The sequence below is a fragment of the Cyprinus carpio genome, unplaced genomic scaffold, assembly GCF_018340385.1.
Source record: "Cyprinus carpio isolate SPL01 unplaced genomic scaffold, ASM1834038v1 S000006567, whole genome shotgun sequence".
Lineage (NCBI taxonomy): Eukaryota > Metazoa > Chordata > Actinopteri > Cypriniformes > Cyprinidae > Cyprinus > Cyprinus carpio.
The window spans coordinates 140614-164858 of record NW_024879228.1 but is presented as its reverse complement, the minus strand read 5'-3'; the positions used below and the strand labels follow the sequence as shown (position 1 = coordinate 164858).

Below are 24245 nucleotides of genomic sequence, written 5' to 3'. Positions count from 1 at the left end.
GAAGAAAAGGTGAGCGCTACCATCAGTCCTGTGTCATGCCAACAGTAGAGCATCCTGACACCATTCATGTGTGGGGTTGCTTCTCATCCAAGGGAGTGGGCTCACTCACAATTCTGCCCAAAAACACAGCCATGAATAAAGAATGGTACCAAAACACCCTCCAACAGCAACTTCTTCCAACAACCCAACAACAGTTTGGTGAAGAGCAATGCATTTTCCAGCACGATGGAGCATCGTGCCATAAGGCAAAAGTGATAACTAAGTGGCTCGGGGACCAGAATGTTGAAATTTTGGGTCCATGGCCTGGAAACTCCCCAGATCTTAATCCCATTGAGAACTTGTGGTCAATCCTCAAGAGGGTGGGTGGACAAACAAAAACCCACTAATTCTGACAAACTCCAAGAAGTTATTATGAAAGAATGGGTTGCTATCAGTCAGGATTTGGCCCAGAAGTTGATTGAGAGCATGCCCAGTCGAATTGCAGAGGTCCTGAAAAAGAAGGGCCAACACTGCAAATACTGACTCTTTGCATAAATGTCATGTAATTGTCGATAAAAGCCTTTGAAACGTATGAAGTGCTTGTAATTATATTTCAGTACATCACAGAAACAACTGAAACAAAGATCTAAAAGCAGTTTAGCAGCAAACTTTTTGAAAACTGATATTTATGTAATTCTCAAAACTTTTGGCCACGACTGTACAATGGCACAAATGAATGGGGCTAAACCTTTTTTTTTTTTTTTCTTTCTTTTAGATTGTAGATTATTGATAATATGTCTGTTGCTCCCCCTACCCCTGCTTGTTTGTTTGCATGGATGTTATTTTGTTAATATAAAAATAAAAAGTTGATCACATAAAACATTTTTTTAAATATGCTAAACGATTAAATGAAAATGTAATGTCTGACGCCTTTTTACATCAAATGATAGATAATATGAAAATATGATAACACAACTCTTCAAACTTTTGTTGAAAAATGAAGCAGCCAACTGCATTTCATAATGCTTTGTGTCTAAATGACACAATAAGCTTTTGTATGGGTACTGTTTATAACAGTTTAAGTATATGTAAAAGTGGGTGGAGCATTGGTACTCTTTTTACGCAATAAACGTTAGCTAGTCATAACAGTGGGTATTTACTGACAAGCTTTAAGGAAGCTACCCGCTTAAAATGGGTCAGAATGAAGTTTGGAAATAATCATTTGCAAAAATTATTATTTCCAACCTTCATTCTGAACCTTGTCTGTAATGATCCATTTACAGACAAAGGTCAGACATATGTTTGTATATGTATCTAAAAAATAAATAAAAAAATAATATGTCTAATATATGTGTGTGTGTGTGTGTGTGTTCATTTTAAAATTCAATTTTTCTTGTGATAGTACAGCTTAAAAAAAGTTAATTAACCAATTTCATGGGGCCTTTAAGTGAACATCTTGTTATTCCTATAAAGCAATCAATACATCTAAATGTGCTAGTTTTCCCCTTAGTTAATTGTAGTCAATTACCTTGCAATAGTATTCTCAGAAATCTTTAAGATTTCTTACTGATATCTTTTCCACCAAAAAGTGGTAATAATACTGGACACAGTGATTCTGAGATTAAAAATAAGCTGAGAGCATGTTCCTTGAGTCATGACTCTATCATAAACAAAAGCATTTGTATTAATTCCTTTAGGGCTCCTTTATATAAATGGCGGTGGAGTGAAACTGTGTTTCTTAAGAACAGATGATCTGAATTATACTTGCACAACTGATTGTACCTGCAGTTTCTAGGGAGACAAGAGAATGAAGAGAAGACAATATTTGACAAAGATTGAAAAGACAGAGAGAGAGAGATAGAGAGAGAGAGACAGAGAGAGGGGGGTGGGGGTGGTTTGAGGGAGATGGAGTTGGGGGGGGGGGGTGGGGGGGTTGGAGAGAGAGAGAGAGAGAGAGAGAGAGGGGCCAAAGGAAAGGAAGCAAAGAGGAAATAATATAAGTTTCATAAAACAACCACCAAGGGGTGCACAGAGCATATACTGAATTAAATCTCAATTAGATATACATGTACTGTAGTTGTATGTGTTAAAGGGATACTCCACCCCAAAAATATAAATTTTGTCATTAATCACTTACCCCCATGTCGTTCCAAACCCGTAAGAGTTCGTCTTCGGAACACAGTTTAACATATTTTGGATGAAAACCTGGAGGCCTGTGACTGTCCCATAGACTGCCAAATAAATAACAGTGTCAAGGTCCATAAAAGGTATGAAAGTCGTCGTCAGAATACTCCATCTGCCATCAGACGTGCAATCTGGGTTATATGAAGCGACGGGAACACTTTTTGTAAGCGATGAAAACAAAAATAACGACTTTATTCAATAATTTATTTGTCAGTGGTCTCCTCTGTGTCTCTCCATATCACCGTATGCAGTGTATTTTCTTCTGTGTCATCCGCACCACAAGGATGTGCTGTTTCTATGTGTATTTAGCTTTGATTTGAAATAAAACAGCATATCCTTGTGGCGCGGATCACACAGAAGGGCATGCACAGCATATGGTGATACCTGGTATGGACCTTGACACTGTTATTTATTTGGCAGTCTATGGGTCAGTCACAGGCCTCCAGGTTTTCATCCAAAATATCTTAAATTGTGTTCAAAAGACAAACGGAGCTTTTACAGGTTTGGAACGATATGGGGGTAAGTGATTAATGACAAAATTTTCATTTTGGGGTGGAGTATTCCTTTAAGGTTGTTCTAAGTGTGAGAACACTAACTTGGCAAATCTTCTAACAGTCTGTAACAGAACAAATTAAAATTAAATTGTATAAAAATGTGCTGGTTAATACTGTGAAATTAACAGCCAAGGGATATGATATCACAGTTAGCTTAAAGTGATTTACCTATTCCTGATCACAAGACCTGTGTGTGTGTGTATCTCACCATTCTGGAGTTTCTCTTTGCCTCCAGACAGAACACCACTGGGTAGCATGCCAGTTGGAGTGAGACCCTTCAACGTCAAAACACTCTCACTCTCCTCTCTACAACAGAAAATTTTGTACTTGTTATGTATAAACATTAACACACAAATATATAAACATACATACACAATAACTGCCAATGGTGTAAGAATTTAGACAGTTTACCATCTGTAAATACGTTATTTCACACACACACACACACACACACACACACACACACACACACACACACACACACACACACACACACACACACATACACACACACACACACACACACACACACAATATTTGTTTTATATATATTTTTAAATATTTGTTTAATGTCATCTTATTTATGACTGAAGGTGAATATTACTGGTCTCAATACTACTGATGTCTCTAGGAAATTGTTATTTTTTCCTAATATTAACCATTGACTATAGCTATTCAACATTACAGTATAACTGAGAGGTATCATTATAAACATTTATTAGACTTAAAAAATAACATTTATTACATAATTTAAGTGAATTTAAAAAAATCTTCACATAAACCCATTATAATATATGTCATACCTGTGCCCTTCAGCAAGTAGGAAATATACAGAAATTTAATAAAGTGATCAAACACTAAATTCTTGATTAAATATACAGTTGAAGTCAGAAGTTTGCCTACACCTTGCAGAATTTGCAAAATGTTAATTATTGTTAATTATCATACAAAATGTATATTATTGTTTATTTAGCACTGACCTGAATAAGATATTTCACATAAAAAGATGTTTACATATAGTCCACAAGAGAAAATAATAGTTCAATGTATAAAAATGATGTTCAGAAGTTTACATACACTTAATTCTTAATAATGTGTTGTTACCCGAATGATCCACAGCTGTATTTTTTTTGTTTAGTGATAGTTATTCATGAGTCTCTTTTTTTGTCCTGAACACTTAAAATGCCTGCTGTTCTTCAGAAAAATCCTTCAGGTCCCACAAATTCTTTGGTTTTCCAGCATTTTTGTGTATTTGAACAACAACTGCAATCAAGCGTTTGCTATAACTGGCAAGGAGTCTTTTACATCGCTGTGGAGGAATTTTTGACCACTCTTCTTTGCAGAACTGTTTTAATTCAGCCACATTGGTGGATTTTCAAGCATGAATGGACTGTTTAAGGTCATGCCACAGCATCTCAATCGGATTTAAGTCTGGACTTATATTTGGCCACTCCAAAACCTTGATTTTGTTTTTCTTGAGCCATTCAGAGGTGTACTTGCTGGTGTGTTTGGGATCACTGTCCTGCTGCATAACCCAAGTGCGTTTGAACTTGAGGTCACAAACTGATGGCTGGACATTCTCCTTCAGGCATTTCAGTGAGTGCAGTACTCATGGTTCCAACAATTATGACAAGTCATTGAGGTCCTGAAGCAGCAAAACATCCCCAGACCATCACACTACCACCTCCATGTTTGACTCTTGGTATGATGATCTTTTTATGAAATGCTGTGTTGGTTTACGCCAGATATAAAGGGACACACACCTTCCAAAAAATTAAACTTTTGTCTCATCAGTCCACAGAATATTTGTCCCAAAGTCTTGGGGATAATCAAGATATTTATTGGCAAATGTAAGACCAGTCTTTGTGTACTTTTTGGTCAACAGTGGCTTCTGCCTTGGAGCTCTCCCATGGATACTGTTTTTGCCCAGTCCCTTTCTTATTGCTGAATCATGAACACTGACCTTAATTGAGGCAAGTGAGGCCTGCAGTTCTTTAGATGTTGTTCTGGGTTCTTTTATGACCTCCTGGATGAGTCGCTGTTGCGCTCTTGGAGTAATTTTTGTAGGTTGGCTACTCCTGGGAAGGTTCACCATTGTTCCAAATTTTCTCCATTTGTGGATAATGGCTCTGACTATGGTTCGCTGGAGTCCCAAAATCTTAGATATGGCTTTATAACCCTTTCCAGACTGATACATGTCAACTATTTTGTTTCTCATCTGTTCTTGAATTCTTTAGATCTCTACATGATGTGTTGCTCTTTAAGCATGCTTCACTTTGTCAGACAGATTCTATTCAAGTGATTTCTTGATTTAATAGGTCTGGCAGTAATCAGGCCTGGGCGTGGCTAGTGAAATTTAACTCAGCTTTCTAAAACAATGTGGTTTTTTAAAGTTATTTTGTTTATTTAAAGTTATTTGGTGATTTATTTTTTGGGTGGGGTTAGTTTTTCTTTGAACAGCTTTTTCCCCTTAATAAATGAAATCATCATTTAAAAACTGCATTTTGTATTTACTTGCATTATCTTTGTGTAATATTAAAATTAGTTTGATCTGAAAATTTTAAATGTGACAAATATGCAAAAAATTTAAAAAAAGAGGAAGGGGCCAAAAACCTTTTCACAACACTGTATATATACAGTTTGGAAAATATTTATTTGATCCCCTGCTGATTTTGTAAGTTTGCCCACTTACAAAGAAATGAAGGGTCTGTAATTTTTATGGTAGGTTTATTTTAAAGGATAGAGACAGAATACCAACCAAAAAATCCAGAAAAAACACATTATATAAAGGCTAGAGATTGATTTGCATTTCAGTGAGTGAAATAAGTATTTTATCCCCTACCAACCAGCAAGAATTCTGGCTCCCACAGACTGGTTATGTGCCTATGTGGAACACAGATTAGTCCTATCACTTTAAGAAGTTACTCCTAATGTCAGCTCGTTAGGTGTATAAGACACCTGCCCAATCTGTATCTTCCATTCCAACCTCTCCCACCACCATGGGCAACACCAAAGAGCTGTCAAAGGATGTCAGAGACAAGGTTGTAGATCTGCACAATGCTGGAATGGGCTACAAGACCATCAGCAAGAAGCTTGGTGAGAAGGAGACAACTGTTGATGCAATTATTCGGAAATGGAAAAAATCAAAATAACCATCCATCGGACTCAGTCTGGAGCTCCGTGCAAGATCTCGCCTCATGAGGTAAAGATGATCATGAGAAAGGTAAGGGATCAGCCCAGAACTACACAGGAGGAGCTAGTTAATGATTTTAAGGCAGTTGGGACCACAGTCACCAAGCAAACCATTGGTAACATACTACGCCACAATGGACTGAAATCCTGCAGTGTCCGCAAGGTCCCACTGCTCAAGAAGGCACATGTACAGGCCTGTTTGCCACTGAAGATCTAAATGATTCAGAGAAGACTTGGGAGAAAGTGCTGTGGTCAGACGAGACCAAAATTGAGCTCTTTTGTATTAACTTGACTCGCGGTGTTTGGAGGGAGAGAAATGCTGACTATGACCCCAAGAACATCATCCCTATAGTCAAAGACAGAGGTGGAAACATTATGCTTTGGGACTGTTTTTCTGCTAAGGGTACAGGATAACTTCACTGCATTGAGAGGCAAATGGACGGGGTCAAGTATTGTAAAATCTTGGACAAGAACCTCCTTCCCTCAGCCAGAACACTGAAGATGGGTCATGGATAAGTCTTCAAGGATTACAATAACCCAAAACATACCGCCATACAGCAACAAAGGAGTGGCTTAAGAAGAAGCACATTAAGGTCATGGAGTGGCCTAGCCAGTCTGCAGACCTCAATCCTACAGAAAATCTGTGGCGGGAGCTGAAACTTTGAGTTGCCAAACAACAGCCAAGAAAGGGCAGGGATCCTCAAATCTGGACCTCGAGATCCACTTTCCTGCAGAGTTTAGCTCTAACCCTAATCAAACAAACCTGAGCATGCTAATCAATGCCAATCAATGTCTTTGGGATCATTAGAAAATCACAGGCAGGTGACTTGACAGGGTTGGAGCTAAACTCTGCAGCGCATTGGACCTCCAGGGCAAGATTTGAGGAAGGGTGCCTTAGGGATTTAGAAAAAATCTGTAAAGAGGAGTGGACCAAAATCCCTCCTGAGATGTGTGCAATCCTGGTGACCAACTACAAAAAACTACTATTTTTATGAATTGGGCAGTTAAGAATAATTATGTATAATTATGAATAATTATAAATAAATAATTATTTTATAATTATTACATTACTAACATTGATTAACCATAGAAAACATACTATGCTTCTCTTTCAAACATATTTGCAACAATTGTTTAAAATAAGTTAAGGGTAATGGCTGATTTACCATCAATTTCAAAGTTAAATGTAACTGGGTTGAAATGCGAGAATCATACCTGTTTGTCAGTGTTAACAGAAAAGGTGATTCAAAGCTTTAACAACGGTATAAGTTGTGACATATGTTTTCTTTAGTAAATGGTTTGCATGTCTCTGAGTTACATAAGCAAGTCAAGCTATTGTTCTTACAATTCAGTTTAAACCATGTATAATACTGCAGTTCCTTAAAAGGCTAACCATCTAATCTAGCACAATCTTACTTCCATTTAATGCCTGGCATATGTTCATTTTTCACATGTACACAAAGTCATCTTACCGAAGAACTGAGAAAACCCGAGCCATCTTTCCAATGGCGCGGATCTTGTTTCGGATTACCTCCTTGCGTGCAGAAGCCGTGGCACCTGCGTGACACACACATGCATATATTTCGGTGTCAGTGTTGTATCATAGTATACAAACAAAAACAACATCCCTTACAAATATGTTTGAAGAGCCACTTCATTAAAATGTGGCCAATTCATCTCTAAACCTCACAACTTTAAACGTTCACCTGCCATAATTACATTCTGACTTTAATGTCCGAAAGACAAATGACTACACTGGAGTAACACTTCCGTAGGAGTATAATTACCCAGACTGTTGACTGTGTGGGAAACTCAGTTGGCAGAACATGCTATCTCAGCACACTAATGGCAGATCAATAGAGTTCCTCACAGTGGCCCACACCTCCACACCTCGGGACTGAAATGCATGCTAAGCATTTGTTAGCCTGCTACAAAGCTTTACAGTCATGGATATGTTGAGGTTAATCATAGTGCCATCCTATACAGATGCTAAAGAGAAGAACCTTGTTGGTTTTAATTGAGATTATATCTAGTTCCTCAAGGTAAAATTATAGATAAAACTGAGATGAGTAAATAACAATACATGTACAAGGTCTTGCTTATGAATAGTTTGCAGGCCGGAGATTTTTTGTGTTTGACCTAAAATGTTTTTGGACACTTAAGTGTCTATTAAAACTATCTAACTACTGTCTCCCTCTCTCTCTTTCTCTGTCTCTGTTTGTCTGTCTGTCTGTCTGTCTCTCTCTCTCTCTCTTTCTCTCTCTCTCTCTCTCTCTCTCTCTCTCTCTCTCTCTCTCTCTCACACACACACACAATCAAATCATGCAGCATGCAACATTTGCAAACAAATAATCGTAACAACAAAGTGATTTTTAACAGTTTTTTCTCAGAAGTTGTTAGCTCACCACATCACCAATGAGCATTTTTACTAAAAAATAAAATAAATAAATAAATCACTGTTAACCAGCGCTGGTCTCAAAGGGGGATGATGCGACAATTTAACCGAACTTTTTTCTCAGTTTCTAAGTGTGTTGTAGCTCACCACATCACCGTGAGTGACGTGAATGAGCATTTTACTAGAAAATTTAACCCATCCGAAGTGCAAAAAGCATGAAACATACCATACACTGTGAACACACACCCGGAGCAGTTTTATTAATACAATGTTTTTTTATTATATTATTAATAATACTAGTTTTATAACATGTACAGTCTTATTAATTCATAAAATAAAGCCACTGGGGTTGATATTTTGTCTAATGATATGAATGTGGCACTTTAAAAATCTTCGGCTGTTGTGTTACAACTCTTTTTTTTAACTTCACTGTGTCAAGTTAATAAGAGTTCTGCTCAAAAATCTTAAGACCCCTGCATTCTGTTACACTCTTCTGAGCTCCGCCCAGCCTATATATATATATATATATATATATATATATATATATATATATATATATATATATATATATATATATATATATATTAGTTTACATAAGAGAACTTTTAAAGGTAAAATGTAAAGGTCTCCTAAAACCTTATCTGACCACCCCAATTATCCAGGGCTTCTTTAATACTAATTCATTTACCAGTCTTTCCGGCAACCCAGTGACTAGTTGTTTTTGAAAATATGTAATTTTTCAGATCCATAGTTGATAATACTTCTTGGGGTCACTGAATTTATACAGAGGAGGGAAAAAAAGAAAGAAAAAAATGGAGGGGAGGAGGTAAATTGGATGGATGTGAAGTAAATTGGTGTAAGATATGCCCTAAAAAATTAAGGCACTATTCACTATTTGAGGTTCTGAGAACTGAAAAACAATTTATGAAGTGCCCTGCATACTCGTATAGTCACATATACAATTTATTTAAACATTGGAATGTTTTAATTTAAGGAATAAAATGTTAGTGGTCTGCCTGATCAATGGTATACTCATCCACTTAGTAAATACAATTTGTGACTTTTCGAACACTGCAAGCACATCACATACAACTAGCAATGGCCTTTGAAAAGTATAAAGTTTTGAATGTCAATAATTAATCTAGTTATGCTGATCAGGATGCATGTAACATAAGATTTAGTAATTTGGGATATGGTAAGCAAGTTTATTAGTGAATCGTTGGTGTTAGCTCATTAAACCCACTGGAAAAAGGTACAAACAAGAGGCATGGCTGCACACCGCATTGGAACTTTGGGAGGCTGTACCTTTCTTGGGCCCATATATTAGCTGTCCTCTCAAGATACACCCCCAGAAGAAACAGAAAAAGAACAGAAGAATGATCAGTGGATGGCTGAAGAATGACAGGTAGAGAGAAAGAGTGGCAAAATGTGGCAAAAAAGCACATCCATCAAAAAAATAAATGGGAAGAAATGCCTAACAGAACTCTGAAAAAAGAGAAAGAGATTCATTAGATTAAACAACAGAGATAATATTTGAGAGGGAGAGATATGGACAAAATGAGTGATAAACAGTAATGCGGAAAAAATGGATGAAAAAAAACTTTCAGAGAGAGTGAGAGTGTACCATCAGAGCATGATGAGATTGTTAGTGTTTATATGTATGTGCTCTATCAAAGCTTGAACTGGTCCATCAATTAATTGTCAACTGACAATTTATGTTTTTTGTGCGTGTGTCACGAATCCGGTTAATGGACTTCCGTCCCATTACCACCAGAGGTCGCTCTTCCATTTTTATGACTCTCCCACTACACAGACTTTCACATCACCCCGGACTACATTTCCCAGCAGCCATTTCACTAATCACACATTCACCTGAAACCAATCACACACACTATATCACATCCACTCAGATCCCGTTCAAACTACCCAGTATTGTTTAAGCATTTATGCTGTTTAACGTCCAGTGTGTTTCCCCTTGTTGCAAAGTTCACATGTTGATAGAACTTTGGCAAAACTGTCTTTAAGTTTGCGTGGTTGAAGTCACCGGCTATTATGAAAAAGCCATCGGGGTTATTTGTTTGTTGTTCGTTGATGGTGCTGTACAGCTCGCGAAGCGCGTCCTTCGCGTAAGCACACAGGGGGATGTAAACTGCGACAATAACAATGGCCGAGAACTCCCACGGCAGATAGAACAGTTGACACTTCACAAACATTAACTCCACCAGCGATGAACAGTGTTTTGTCACTACCACAGCATTATTAAACCATTCTTTGTTGACATACGTGAGTGACGTGACATTCAGCCAAGTATGGTGACCCATACTCAGAATTAGTGCTCTGCATTTAACCCATCCGAAGTGCACACACACAGAGCAGTGAACACACACACACACTGTGAACACACACCCGGAGCAGTGGGCAGCCATTTTATGCTGTGGCTCAGGGTTAGTGGTTTGGGGTTCGATGCCTTGCTCAAGGGCACCTAAGTCGTGGTATTGAAGGTGGAGAGAGAACTGTACATGCACTCCCCCCACCCACAATTCCTGCCGGCCCGAGACTCGAACTCACAACCCTTCGATTGGGAGTCCGACTCTCTAACCATTAGGCCACGACTCCCCCACAACATACACACATAAACCACCCCTGCGAGCCTTACCAGACAGTTCTTTGTCTGGTTTATTTTCCAGAGAGCGAACATTTGAGAGCATGAGTGATAGAATCACTGGTCTAGTGGGGTTAGCCCTTAGCCTAGCTCGTGTCCCTCCACGCTTGCCATGGTTCTGTCCCCTCTCACACCGCCGACATCGTCATATTGTGCGGGAAGCATCAGTAGGCGAGGCCGCGGTCTCGGGGTTCGGCTTCAGCAGCAGACAGAGGCCTCTTAGCTTCTCAGTAGTCTCCAGCTACTTGTTTGTCCACACTGCCGATTTCCAAAAGGCTCTGTCAATCGTAGATGTGTTTCCGAGTGTTTATCTGATGGTTTTGAGATAAGGTCAGACTGTTCGAAGACGAGGGAACAAGACTAACAGACATAAAAACAAAGTTTTTGGGACCCGGAGTAGCCGCTGTGTCTGACCGCGCCGCCATCTTGGATCAATTCTTGGATCAAGTAACTTATGCACTTATTCACTTAAAAGCATAAGTGAATAAGTGCATAAGTGAAACTCGCGTACTTTGATGTCACACACCGATCAGTCTGATGGTGATGATCCGCTTCATGTTGAACAAGCCTTATGATTCAATGGACCATTCATAAAGAGCCATTTACTTCTCTTCTGAATGAATCAGCCATTTGAATGAATCAAATGAATGAATAAATGACTGTGACTTAATCATTAAGACATTTACCACCACATACTGGCAGTTTTTGTTTAGAGTATAATTTCATTAAAGAAATAATTTAATATCTCCATAGTAATAATAATAACAAAAATGATTAAAGGTATAGTTCTCCCACCTAAAAATGACAACTGTGTCATCATTTACTCACCCTCATGGTCCAAAAGAGTATATGTAATAAATTTTATCAAACAAAATATTTCTTGCTTAAGCTACTTTTTGTAATGTCTGTTTGATGCTTTGCACAACAGTGACTTTAAATTATCTTTTAGGAGTAATTTCTCAGCAAAAATGTGATGTGCGATGCAACACTATGTAAATTTTGTCGCTCTAGCGGTTAATAAACAGAACTGCACGCATCCCACGAAAGAACATTCTAACCGGAGCTACTTCTCCAAGTTTATGTCTATGGCGATTCACGCAGGTATGTGCTACTCCACAGCGTTGACAACCCGAACAGGCTACAATAGTCCTTAAATAAACACTTATTATAAAATGTACAATTGTGATTTGGGATAAGACAAAAATGCGATTTGGTAGATGATTTTAGATGTACTCTAATTTAATAATGTTAGCGTTAAGACATTTGGAATTTTAAGATGTAGAATAGTAAACACCAGTTTGTATTGAATAAACAAGTTTTTTTTTGCGTGGTATTTTTGTTTAACTTAGTGGTTTGTTTATTTTTAGACAGAATTTTGTGGGAAAAAAAATGAAAAAGGGAAAACCCTGTTGAAAAAAACCAGCATATTCTGGTTAGGTATGTTTTGATGCTGGGATGCTGGTTAATGCTGGTCCTTTGCTGGTTTATGCTGGTCATGTGCTGGCAAAGGACCACCATAAACCAGCAAAAGTACCAGCATAAACCAGCAAAAGGACCAGCATAAACCAGCAAAGGACCAGCATAAACAAGCAAAAGACCATCTTAAACCAGCAAAGGACCAGCATCCCAGCGTCAAAATATACCTAATCAGCATATGCTGTTTTTTTTCCAGCAGGGAAGTCAGGCACAGCAGCAATACATTCAAGGTTTTTTCAAGAAGAAACCATGCATGTCAAAGACAGGTAGAAGCAGTACATTGCAGTGCAGGTCAGAGATAATCCACCAGGCAGGGCCAAGTTGGCCAGCAAATTAGCAGCCCTGAACCTGGCACACACACAGTCTGTTTGGACAATAAAAGAAGTTGAGAACAATTATTGTCTGTTCAATGGTTTTTATGTATAAAAAGAGAGATGTGTTGACACCCATTGACACAAACCCCAAGGACACAAATAATCAGTGAAGAACTCATAGCTCAACAATAAACCATGACAAAACATGCTTAATTATGCAAACTTGCAGCAGAACACATTTTAAACTAGCTTATTTAAAATGATTAATATTAGTCTTTTTTTTGACAGTTCTGCAGCTGTTACCTGGATGGGATGAATTATTATTATTATTATTATTATTATTATTATTATTATTATTATTATTAATTTGCTTGAATTAGGACTACATTATTATGTAATTATTTGTTACATTTTTATATAAACAATTTAGCATTTTTTTTTACTTTTTAAAATGCCAAATTGTATATGACATATATGATTATTTATTATGTATATATTTATGAATAAAATCAATAATAAATTAATAAATAGGGCCTAACATGAATTATAATATGTTAATTTATCTGTATAATCATGTCTAAAAATATAATAATTATGTCTACCAAGCTCTGATAATGTATAGAATATTATATTAACAGACTATCCAAATTTTCATAAAACAATAGGCCCATACCTTTAGAAGCACGGATGTGTCTGTCACTTTAAAGGGTTCACACAAAAATGAAATTCATTTTTAAATATATATATATATATATATATATATATATATATATATATATATATATATATATATATATATATATATATATATATATATATTCGTTTTTAGGTATAGTTCACACAAAAATTTAATTAGTCAAAGTTCTTACTTCTGTTGAACACAAAAGAAGATACTTTAAAGAATGTGTCTAAACTAAACAGCTGCTGGTTGTAACTTCCATAGTTAGGTATAAAAAAAAAAAATAAAAAAAATAAAAAATTTGTTTCATGTAGACAGCTTTTAAATTAACAGACTAGAACATTAATGGCTGATAGCACGATGTTGTGCAAACGCAAAAGTCCCAAACTGGACTCAAGAACAGCTGTTACTTCTTGCCAAACTTGTACATGAAAAGAAGGACATAATTAAAATAAAAATAAATTATTGTGAAATGTTTCTAAAAAATGATTTGAGGTGAGAGCCATATTAAGATTGTTTGACTTGGTCTTAGTGACTTACATGCCTATTAGGACTGACATGCCTATTATTTTAAAGACTTTTTTCCTTAATCGGCCAGTTAGAGGAGCTAATTTTAGCCTTGAGATGTTTTGTGAATAGAGGCCCAGAAAGACTGAGGGTGCCTCCTTATTAACACCACCATGTACTTTATTTTCAAACCTCTTGTACAGATGTAACAATGCTGGATGATTACATGAGTGATTGTGCAAGTCTGAATTTCTTACCATCTATCTCTTCATCAGTGGTCAGCTCATCACTGGAGCAGATGCTCAAGACATTCACTAGCATCTCAGTCACTAAAGCAACAAGAAAGAGAGAGTTTATTTGCTGTACGTACATAAGATTTTATGGCACATAAAAACTGTTGTGGGCAAATGGTTTACCTTTCTCCCCAACAAAAGGCAAGGACCAAGTGAAGACATCCATGAAGTTAGGCAGCCAGTAAGGATGAGGAGAACAGTTAAACTGCCGAATGTTCATGACATTATTCTCATATTTCAGGACAGCAGCTGTAAAAGAAAAATAAGCTGTAAGCATAAAAGAAACAGTAGAGAATGTGGGAAAGTAATATAAAGGACAGATGGATTCTGTCAAAACTTACATCAGAACTCAACATTGTCTCAGATGAGCTATACACACTCAAAAGCATCTGTTTAAATGGCCAGTTTTCTCAAAGAGTCTATCATCTCAATTTAGAGGCAACCATGTGAAATTTCTCCCTCCCAAAAGCTGCCTGCATTTTCACATGCTCACTAGTTTTAATTTGTCCACTAAAATATCCAGTGGAAGAGATCATGCACTACTGGAATTAATTTTTCTAAAAATCAACAACAAAACACCCAGTGTCATGTTCACCACATATCAAATGATTTATTGTGATTGATAAAATTCTGTGGCGGTAATGACGATGGAGTTCTTTTTAACAAAATTAGCAGCTCAATTGGAAATTACAACCAATAAAAATATTCTATATTCTGTACAAGCAAGATTTCTTTGATTTTTATTCACCCATTATGTCTTGTATTTTATCTCAAGCATGCACTTCACTGACACTATTGTGAAGATAAATGCTGAAGGTATGGTAAGAAGTTTCCTAAACCGTTTTAAAGTGAAATTCATATAAAATAAGAAAATAATTAAATAAATCTTCCCCTGAGACCTATAACAGACTTGGAATTAATACATCTTCAAAACATTTTGAGGTTGAATGATTTTCCTAGAACTAGCTAGGTTTAAAACTAGAATCTCTCTCTCAAAAAAATAAAAATAAAAAATAAACAGCACCATGGTATTACCATTTTGGGACATGTTCCAATGTTTAAACCCATTCTGTTTATGAATCGGTCTCAATGATTTATCAAAGGTTTGGGTTATAATTTATATGCACTAATAATGGAAAAAGCTTCTGACTGATTTCTTTTTAGTGATGTTCGATTCGTGGACAAATTTTTCTATTTTGCTGGTTCTCAGGAAGTAACCGGTTAAGCTGGTTCAAAAACAATAAAATAAAAAATATAACTGAATCGAACTTTAGTTCCAGGTTGGTGATGCAAGACACACATCCAAAGTAGCACATCTGACTCAAAATGAACTGAATGAGCTGGTTCAACCAACTGCCGAAGTTTGCAGAGTATTACCGAGAATTCTGATGAGTGAGTTGACAATACTGTGCAAGCCTGAGGCACGTACTGGAAATATGCTTATTATGACTACTGTTATTAGATATCATTTTATTAAACCTGCAAAAACCTTTGCGTTAAGAGATGTAAAATAAATTTTGCTATAGTTTATTATGCATGTAGATTATATTTAAGTTAAGTGGAATCAAGGAATTTATAAGACTGGTTTATTCTTTCTTTATACTTTAGAACATATCCGCATTTGTGCATCAGTGTCTTTAATGTGTGCTGTTTAGGGATATGCTGGTATCAAATGTTCATGTTGTGATTAATTGCTAATGCTTTTATCATGGTATATGGTATTATCACGATATTGAAATTTAGTTTTTTTTTTTTTAAAGTGGTCATAATACAGTATAACAGGTTTAATAACTTTTTTCTTATAACAAAAAGAACTGAACATTTAAATACAATAAAGCAATACAGAAAAAGATATAAAGTTAAAAGTTTTACACAGATTAAAGTGCAAAAGAACTATAAAGACCCACAGGTATCTATTTACAGTAAGATATCATTAGTTAACCTTAGTTAATGCATTGACATTAACAATGAGCAATAGCTACATTTGCTACAGAGGTTGTTAATCTTTGTTAAAAAATACAAGTCTTAGTTCATGTTAGCTCATTAAATAACACAGTTGCAACTTTCGATTTTAACAACGTGTTATTAAATAATGGAATACCTAAGATTAATGAATGTTCATAAGAATTTTTCATTGGCAGTTTATGTTAACTAATGAATTAACTAATGTTAACTAATGAAGCCCTAATGTAAAGTGTGACCAAACAATAAAGAATCAAAACACTTTCAAACAATATCTAGGGCATGTTGTAGCCCAGATTAAAATGTAAAAAAAAGTTTGAAAATAAATAGCCTATTATGTCTAAATATTTAAGTATTAGGCGCTGTGATGAACACCATACCAAATCCACAAATCTGAATGGTTATTTAAATCTATTTAAATACATTTTAGAAAGTAGTGCAGCTGCTTTGTTTACAGAGCTACAGGGTAACAACTGCATTTTCTGCAGTTTAGCGCCACCTGCTGTCAGAGGGTGAATGTGCTTTCATTCCGCGTCTCTCACGTGTTCCCCCATGTGCTTCTCATGCGTGCTTGTTTACATCAGAGCGCACAGCGTCTTTCAAGCAACATACAGCGGTGTTGTGCATTTTGACCAGTTGATGGTAAAAGTATTCTCAAAATGCATTCCAAATTTGGAATTATTTGTCATATATTATTATTCACGGTATTTAGAAGTGTCCACGATAACAACATCGTCCATATTCATTACCGTGATATATCGCATTACAATACCTGCACATGTCTAGTGCTGTTAGTGTGAAACTTTTAGCAAACCTATCCAAGCTGTATTCTAGTCAATAATCGTATTTGAGATAAATGATCCGCAAATGAAACTGTGACCACAAACACCACAAACAGTGAATCAAAGGCAATAATCAGCAATATGCCTTCACACATACATATTTATTTGAATGTTGTTGTCAAGCTCTGTGAGCAAGGAACCAAATGCAGAATGGCATTTACAAGGGATTATATATTATAAAATATGCTTGGCATAATAAGAATACATTTTACATAATAATAAGTATTTTTAAATACATTTTACACAATAATAAGAATACATTTGAAATTAATTTTATTTACAGCAGACAATTATGTGACTGGTCACGTGAGCAGCGTTCCCAGGTTCGTAGGATCACAGAACTCACTCCTCCTCTGTGAATATATCGCCATCCGAATCCATGAGTTTTATCACTGAGGTGATATGTAAATTAATTTTTTACAGACATCAACATGATAAACAATTACCATCTGAATTGGGCTTAAGAAACACATATGCACACAATGAACTAGCAAAGACAAGAAGGTAGAGAGCACAATATATAGGGAGGAAAGCACACAAGGATCAGGTGAACACAATTAGGGAAACAAGGACAAGATGAGGGCTAAACAAGAGGGCGTGGTAAAGGGAAACCAGAAGGTGGAACCAGAGGAGCACATGGCACAAACAAGAGACAAAGCCACATGCTAAAACACAAAACAAACATAGAAACATGAAACAAAGACAATGCTGACAAGACTGTCAAGGCAGGATCCTGACAGTTTCAATATGTGTTGACACAAATGACTTTATTTTAACATTTCAGAAAAGAAATGCGTAGTGACATCATTGCTTGATGAGGCCATGAACCGATGAATTGGCTTTTTAAACCAGTTCAATGAGCCAAACTGTCTGAAAAAACACCAACTTCGGTAATGCTTAAGATTACAACCAGCAAAGAACTACTTAAGTATACTGAATTAATGGTGTACGTTTCTGTAATCATAGTGTACCTATAAAGAACGTATGTGTAGGCATAAGGGAACAATGTGTTATGATTGGGTAATAAGGGGGAAACAACCAGATATGCAACCTGCAAAGAACTGCATAAGTAAACTGAAGTTACAGCATAACTTTTTTGTAATTATAGTGTAACTATTCAGTACCTCCGTGTAGGTATGGGGAATAATATTCAAGGTTTGGGGAATAAAGGGGTAACAACCTGTAAAATTACAAATCATTTATACTGTAAGTATTTTGAAACTAAGGGGTACCTATTCTAATATTACGTGGTATGTATGGCCTAAACAACTTATGTTTGGGAGTGATTTAGATAGACAATATACTTTTTATAATTTTATATTAGTATTTTAGTATAGGTCTAGGTATTTTTTAACCATTGGCTACATATTCTCTTATTAAAGGATACATGATGGAGATTACTGAACAACCAAACTGGACATCTAATGAAATGAGTTAATGAGTTTCTGCTTTATAATTCAAAAGTCTACTTACCTTAAAGTTATTTGTCGACCTCAGCTGAGTCACACCAGCAACTTCCCAACACCACTATCACCAAATAACTTTGCATGATATACCATCAAGGTTCAATGCAGCTTAAAACAAGTTTCCCTCTTCCCAGCTGTTCGCAGAACAAATACATGATACAATTGTATTCAATGTAGTTACAGAGTAAATATAACTGTTGTGGGCTGTAAATTAAAGCAGTGCTTAATTGTACCGTCTTTGATATTACCGTTTTGATCCACGTCCTCAAGCACCATTTTTACTACTTCAGTTCCCTGTTTTACCACTCATCAGTCGCCGCTCAATGTTGTGAGAACATACTCGGACAAAACCCTTCATTTTTAAAAGAACACATTCCAGTCAGTTATAAACATTTCTTTCCTCTTCGCTTCAGTTAGTTTTCTTGTATTTTCAACATGGGTCCAGTTTTAAAGGACAGTTTTAAAGTTGTCCCTTGTCTGCGCTTTGATTAGTTTTCTTCTATTATCCACACATGTTCCCATCTCAAGCACTGCAGACACAGATTTGGTCACAAACAGAATTTGCTCGCGTTTGAACTCACGTGACTCCATGCTCTCTTTCACATCCTCCACATTCCTAACCCAGCACTGTTGGGTTACTTATTACTGATATGAACCCAAACTGGGTCAGATCAAGTCAGCTTCCTAACCCAAAAGTCTCAACTGAGCGTTTGGATTGAAACAAAATCCCAGCGTGTTTTATATAGGCTATAAAAAAGTACACAGTGTATGTTTTTGCTAAATCGCTTGCAAATATAAGATTGTTGTTAGGTCATACATAACACATGATATTAGAATAGGTACCCCTTAGTTTCAAAATACTTACAGTAGAAATAATTTGTAATTGTACAGGTTATTACCCTTTTATTCCCCAAACCTAATCTGCCAATTATATGGCAGCAGCTGAATGCATTAAGACAAGTTCATAGGTGATTTAAGTGACTGTGAATGTGGCATGGTCGTTGGTGCTATCAAGTCAGAATGAACCAAAATCTCTGAGGAATGTTTCCTGCACCTTGTTGAGTCTATGCCATGAAGAATTAAAGCAGTGCTGAAGGCAAAAGAGAGTCTAACTTGGTACTGACTAGCAAGGTGTAGGCTACCTAATAAACTGGACGGTGAGTCTACACTCACTGAAATATTTCCATGGCTAATGAAATCTACAGACAGATATATAGCATGTCATATATGGATGGTCATATATATTAATTCCACATGATCAGGTTTCTTTCATGATGAGATTTAAAGGCAAATGGGGACTTAATGTAAGCTCCACATTATTTATGTCATATAAGATCAACATAGCTTTAAATCATCAGGTTGTTCCAGTGGCGGCTGGTGCGAAAACAAACTGAATCACACTGTTTAATGCAACAGTATGACTGAATGCAATTGTTAAATAACCATTTAACAAGTGACATAATAATGAGTAATTACCGCTTAAAATATAAATTGAAAATTTAACTGTTAAAGCATGAAATAAGACACCAAATCAGTGAATTTGAGTTTAATGTGGGTATATTATCAGTAAAGTAATCATTAGACATTTATAATCTTAAAAAAAAAAAAAAAATAGCCATTTATATTAATGTAATTCGGAGATAATTTTGTCCACAGTAGGGAACCACAGGATAGCAAATCTTTCAAGATAAAGACTGTGAAAATGGTTCAATAAACCAAATTTACTTGTGGTAAAAAATTGCATATAAATTCATTATATTTTTATAAGGTTTAATCAGTGTTGGGTAAGTTACTTTACAAAAAGTAATTAATTACTATTACTAGTTACATCAGCAATATTGTATTTAAATTACTTTACTAATTACTCTGTCTGAAAAGTAACTTAGTTACTCAACAAGTAACTGAATTATTCAAATCGCTAATTAGGCTACATCTTAAAATCCCTATAAACCTTAATAGAAATTAATCTCTTTATTCTATCAATCTGAGTTAAACATATAATAGTTTAGCCTTTTAGTTTTAAAACAACTGTAATACTTAAACATTTTTTATAAAAAATGAAGGGGAGAGAGGCACAAAGTAACACTTTTTGACTTCCTCAGTTTGTGTAGCCTACATCCACATGGGGTTCAGAATATAATTTTTTTATCCACAGTAATTTTACACTTGCCTAGTACAAATATGTCACTTTGTTTCATAATTACGGTGTATACTTTTTTCTTTATTTACCCTCAAAAAATGGAAGTAAAATGTGACAACATGCCCCGTAGGTGGGGTACATTGTAACAGCTGAGGGGCACGTTGTAACATGACCATATGACAGCTTAAAATGTTATCTGATCGAATTAAAAAAAATATATATACAAGACAAACTAAAATATTATGTTAATAAAATAAAATACTGATTTTTTTTTTTCAAATAAAATAATGGCTTTTTTTAAGAATTAAAAATAATCTGATTTTAGAGTTTGACAATGAACATTGAAACCAATGTTTGGGACAACCCACATGAGCAAAAATGCTTTTCATGTCTTGAAATAATCATTTCTAAACATTAAACATTGACTGTCAGTCTTTATTCATCTGTTTCTCGTTGTTTCACATTAAAATTAAAGTAGCTAGATAGTGTAAATTACATTGCTATGTCATAGAATAGCATATTGTAACGCAGTTACAACGTGCCCCATCTGCGCAAATAGGATTTAAAACTGGTTAGTGTCTTCTGCTAGTTATCAACGCATTAAAGGACTGATAAATAACAGATTGGAGATTAAAATAATACCAGATTTGTCTCATTTTAAATGAATAATAAAAACTGAGATGAAAGTTACTATGGTAAAATAAATGTTCAGCGATATCTTCAAAAGATTTTTTAATTTTGGGGCACATTTTTTACTAGATGATGTTAATATGGTAACTAATAAATACTGTAAATTTTGTTATGCTAGCATGTGTGGAAATATTCAAACCACGCGTGTTACAACTAACCCCGCGTTACAACTAACCCCGCACTCCCCTAACCTTTGGTTAACAAATAGAAATACTCTGAATAACAATATATCTGAATAACAAAAAAGCTTAAGAAAAGTTAAACAATACATTTCAGTTTGGCAAGAAAAGCCCAACTAGTAAAATCCGTACAGGTTTATGTAAAAATAACACTTTAACTAATGTAGGTAAGAATAAATTATGTAAATGGCCATTTCATTCATAAGATCAAAAGAATCGTGTGTGATTTGTTATAAGGCAGCAGCGCTGTACAAACGCGTCTGCCTCTGGCTCAGCGCCAGCCACAGTGAGAACGCAGATTTGAATTTAGCAGCTGATGCTGTGCCGCACTGAACGATCTAATCACACCGGTGTGATTGTATCAAATATAAAAAATATTATTTGGCTATTTTTGTCTTTTGGAAGCTGCATTTAAAATCCACTTGGCTCAGAAATCACTTTGAATGGACATGACGCTTCTGAAGTTAATGATAATGTCAGTTAATTTCTATACACCCTAACGTTAGCTATAATTTATTTGCTGTTTGAATAACCGTGGAAAGGAAATGTTATAGAGCCTAACAATAAATTTCTAATGTTTTTATTAAATCGTAATCATGTTCAATACAAATTCAGTCCCATTGAACATATATTATTAGACATGACACCCATTTCTGGCTGTTGCCTAAAGAGACATTTTTATGATGTTTAATACATTTGGCTGCTTTCAGTCTTACCCTGGAGTTGGTTCACACTCCGCCTATGACCTCGCTTTAGTTTCATACGGATTACATAATCGGATATAAGACACAGGCCTTCTATAGACATATTTATCATGTCTCTGTATCAAATTTCGCTGAGTTTGTGATGTGTAGAAAGTTGCTCATGGAGACCTAGACGGCAAAAAAGTGCATGTTTTTTTAATTTTTTTTTTTTAATTTTGCAAAAAAGTAGGCACTTTTTAGTTTCGATTGATTTTAGTCTTATCTGTATCTGAGTATTTAAGGTTTGTCTGTGAATCAGGAAAAACTGAAAGTGAACGCACTGGTGCGCAGAGGGTTAAAGACGCTGCATTAAATTATCTTTAGACGGTAAATTTAGATTTCAAATTCAATATTGATTTTAGAACTGTTGAAATTATTTACTGTATGTAACGCAAGTCCTTTATAAGTAACTGTAATTAAATTACCTAAAAATGAGCAGTAATCCCTTACTTTACTTTTTCACTGGATAATTAATTTAATTACAGTAACGCCTTACTTAGTAATGCGGGGCCGAGAGCCGTTGGAATGGGACTCGAGACCGGTGAGTGGAGCAGGTGTCCTCATTTCCAAATCACTCCACCGGCCTCGACCCATTCCCACGGCTCTCGGCCCCGCCCCCCTCGTCACAGCGTTACACCCAACATTGGGTTTAATAAAGCCCAATGTAATAAGTATGCAAAAACTGTAATCTCCTAAAGACTTATAGACCATTATTATTATTATTATTATTTTTATCTTAATTTTAATGGTATTAACAATATATTATAACTGAATATGTCCAACTGAAGAAGCGACACTTTATTATTTATAAATTTGCATATTGTCCATATAATAATCCTAACATAAAGACTCATAATTTACTTGAAAAGAGACATTCAATGTATAACTACAAACCCGATTCCAAAAAAGTTGGGACACTCTACAAATTGTGAGTAAAAAAGGAATGGAATAATTTACAAATCTCATAAACTTCTATTTTATTCACAATAGAATATAGATAACATATCAAATGTTGAAAGTGAGACATTTTTAAATGTCATGGCAAATATTGACTCATTTTGGATTTCATGAGAGCTACACATTCCAAAAAAGTTGGGACAGGTAGCAATAAGAGGCCGAAAAAGTTAAATGTACATATAAGGAACAGCTGGAGGACCAATTTGCAACTTATTAGGTCAATTGGCAACATGATTGGGTATAAAAAGAGCCTCTCAGAGTGGCAGTGTCTCTCAGAAGTCAAGATGGGCAGAGGATCACCAATTCCCCAAATGCTGCGGCGAAAAATAGTGGAGCAATATCAGTAGGAGTTTTTCAGAGAAAAATTGCAAAGAGTTTGAAGTTATCATCATCTACAGTGCATAATATCATCCAAAGATTCAGAGAATCTGGAACAATCTCTGTGCGTAAGAGTCAAGGCCAGAAAACCATACTGGATGCCCGTGATCTTCGGGACCTTAGACGGCACTGCATCACATACAGGAATGCTACTGTAATGGAAATCACAACATGGGCTCAGGAATACTTCCAGAAAACATTGTCGGTGAACACAATCCACCGTGCCATTCGCCGTTGCCAGCTAAAACTCTATAGGTCAAAAAAGAAGCCATATCTAAACATGATTCAGAAGCACAGGTGTTTTCTCTGGGCCAAGGCTCATTTAAAATGGACTGTGGCAAAGTGGAAAACTGTTCTGTGGTCAGACGAATCAAAATTTTAAGTTCTTTTTGGAAAACTGGGACGCCATGTCATCCGGACTAAAGAGGACAAGGACAACCCAAGTTGTTATCAGCGCTCAGTTCAGAAACCTGCATTTATGATGGTATGGGGTTGCATGAGTGCGTATGGCATGGACAGCTTACACATCTGGAAAGACACCATCAATGCTGAAAGGTATATCCAAGTTCTAGAACAACATATGCTCCCATCCAGACGTACTGTAGTCTCTTTCAGGAAAGACCTTGCATTTTCCAGCATGACAATGCCAGACC

The 24245-nt window shown here is 35.9% G+C and overlaps 1 protein-coding gene across 7 annotated transcripts in view; it reads right to left on the bottom strand.

Annotated features, from left to right (window-relative positions):
* LOC109106217 (serine/threonine-protein phosphatase 2B catalytic subunit alpha isoform) overlaps window positions 1-24245 on the bottom strand; it is a 123463-nt gene that overhangs the window by 21593 nt on the left and 77625 nt on the right. For 2 of the 7 annotated variants that reach the window (XM_042754644.1, XM_042754647.1), the window contains exons 8-13: window positions 14359-14484; window positions 14200-14271; window positions 9610-9636; window positions 7382-7466; window positions 2926-3023; window positions 1762-1770 (exon numbers count right to left, since the gene is read on the bottom strand). In XM_042754644.1, the coding sequence (XP_042610578.1) occupies window positions 1762-1770; window positions 2926-3023; window positions 7382-7466; window positions 9610-9636; window positions 14200-14271; window positions 14359-14484 (417 nt within the window). The remainder of the gene's footprint in view (window positions 1-1761; window positions 1771-2925; window positions 3024-7381; window positions 7467-9609; window positions 9637-14199; window positions 14272-14358; window positions 14485-24245) is intronic. The other 5 variants (XM_042754645.1, XM_042754650.1, XM_042754649.1 and 2 more) reach the window with 3 other exon arrangements.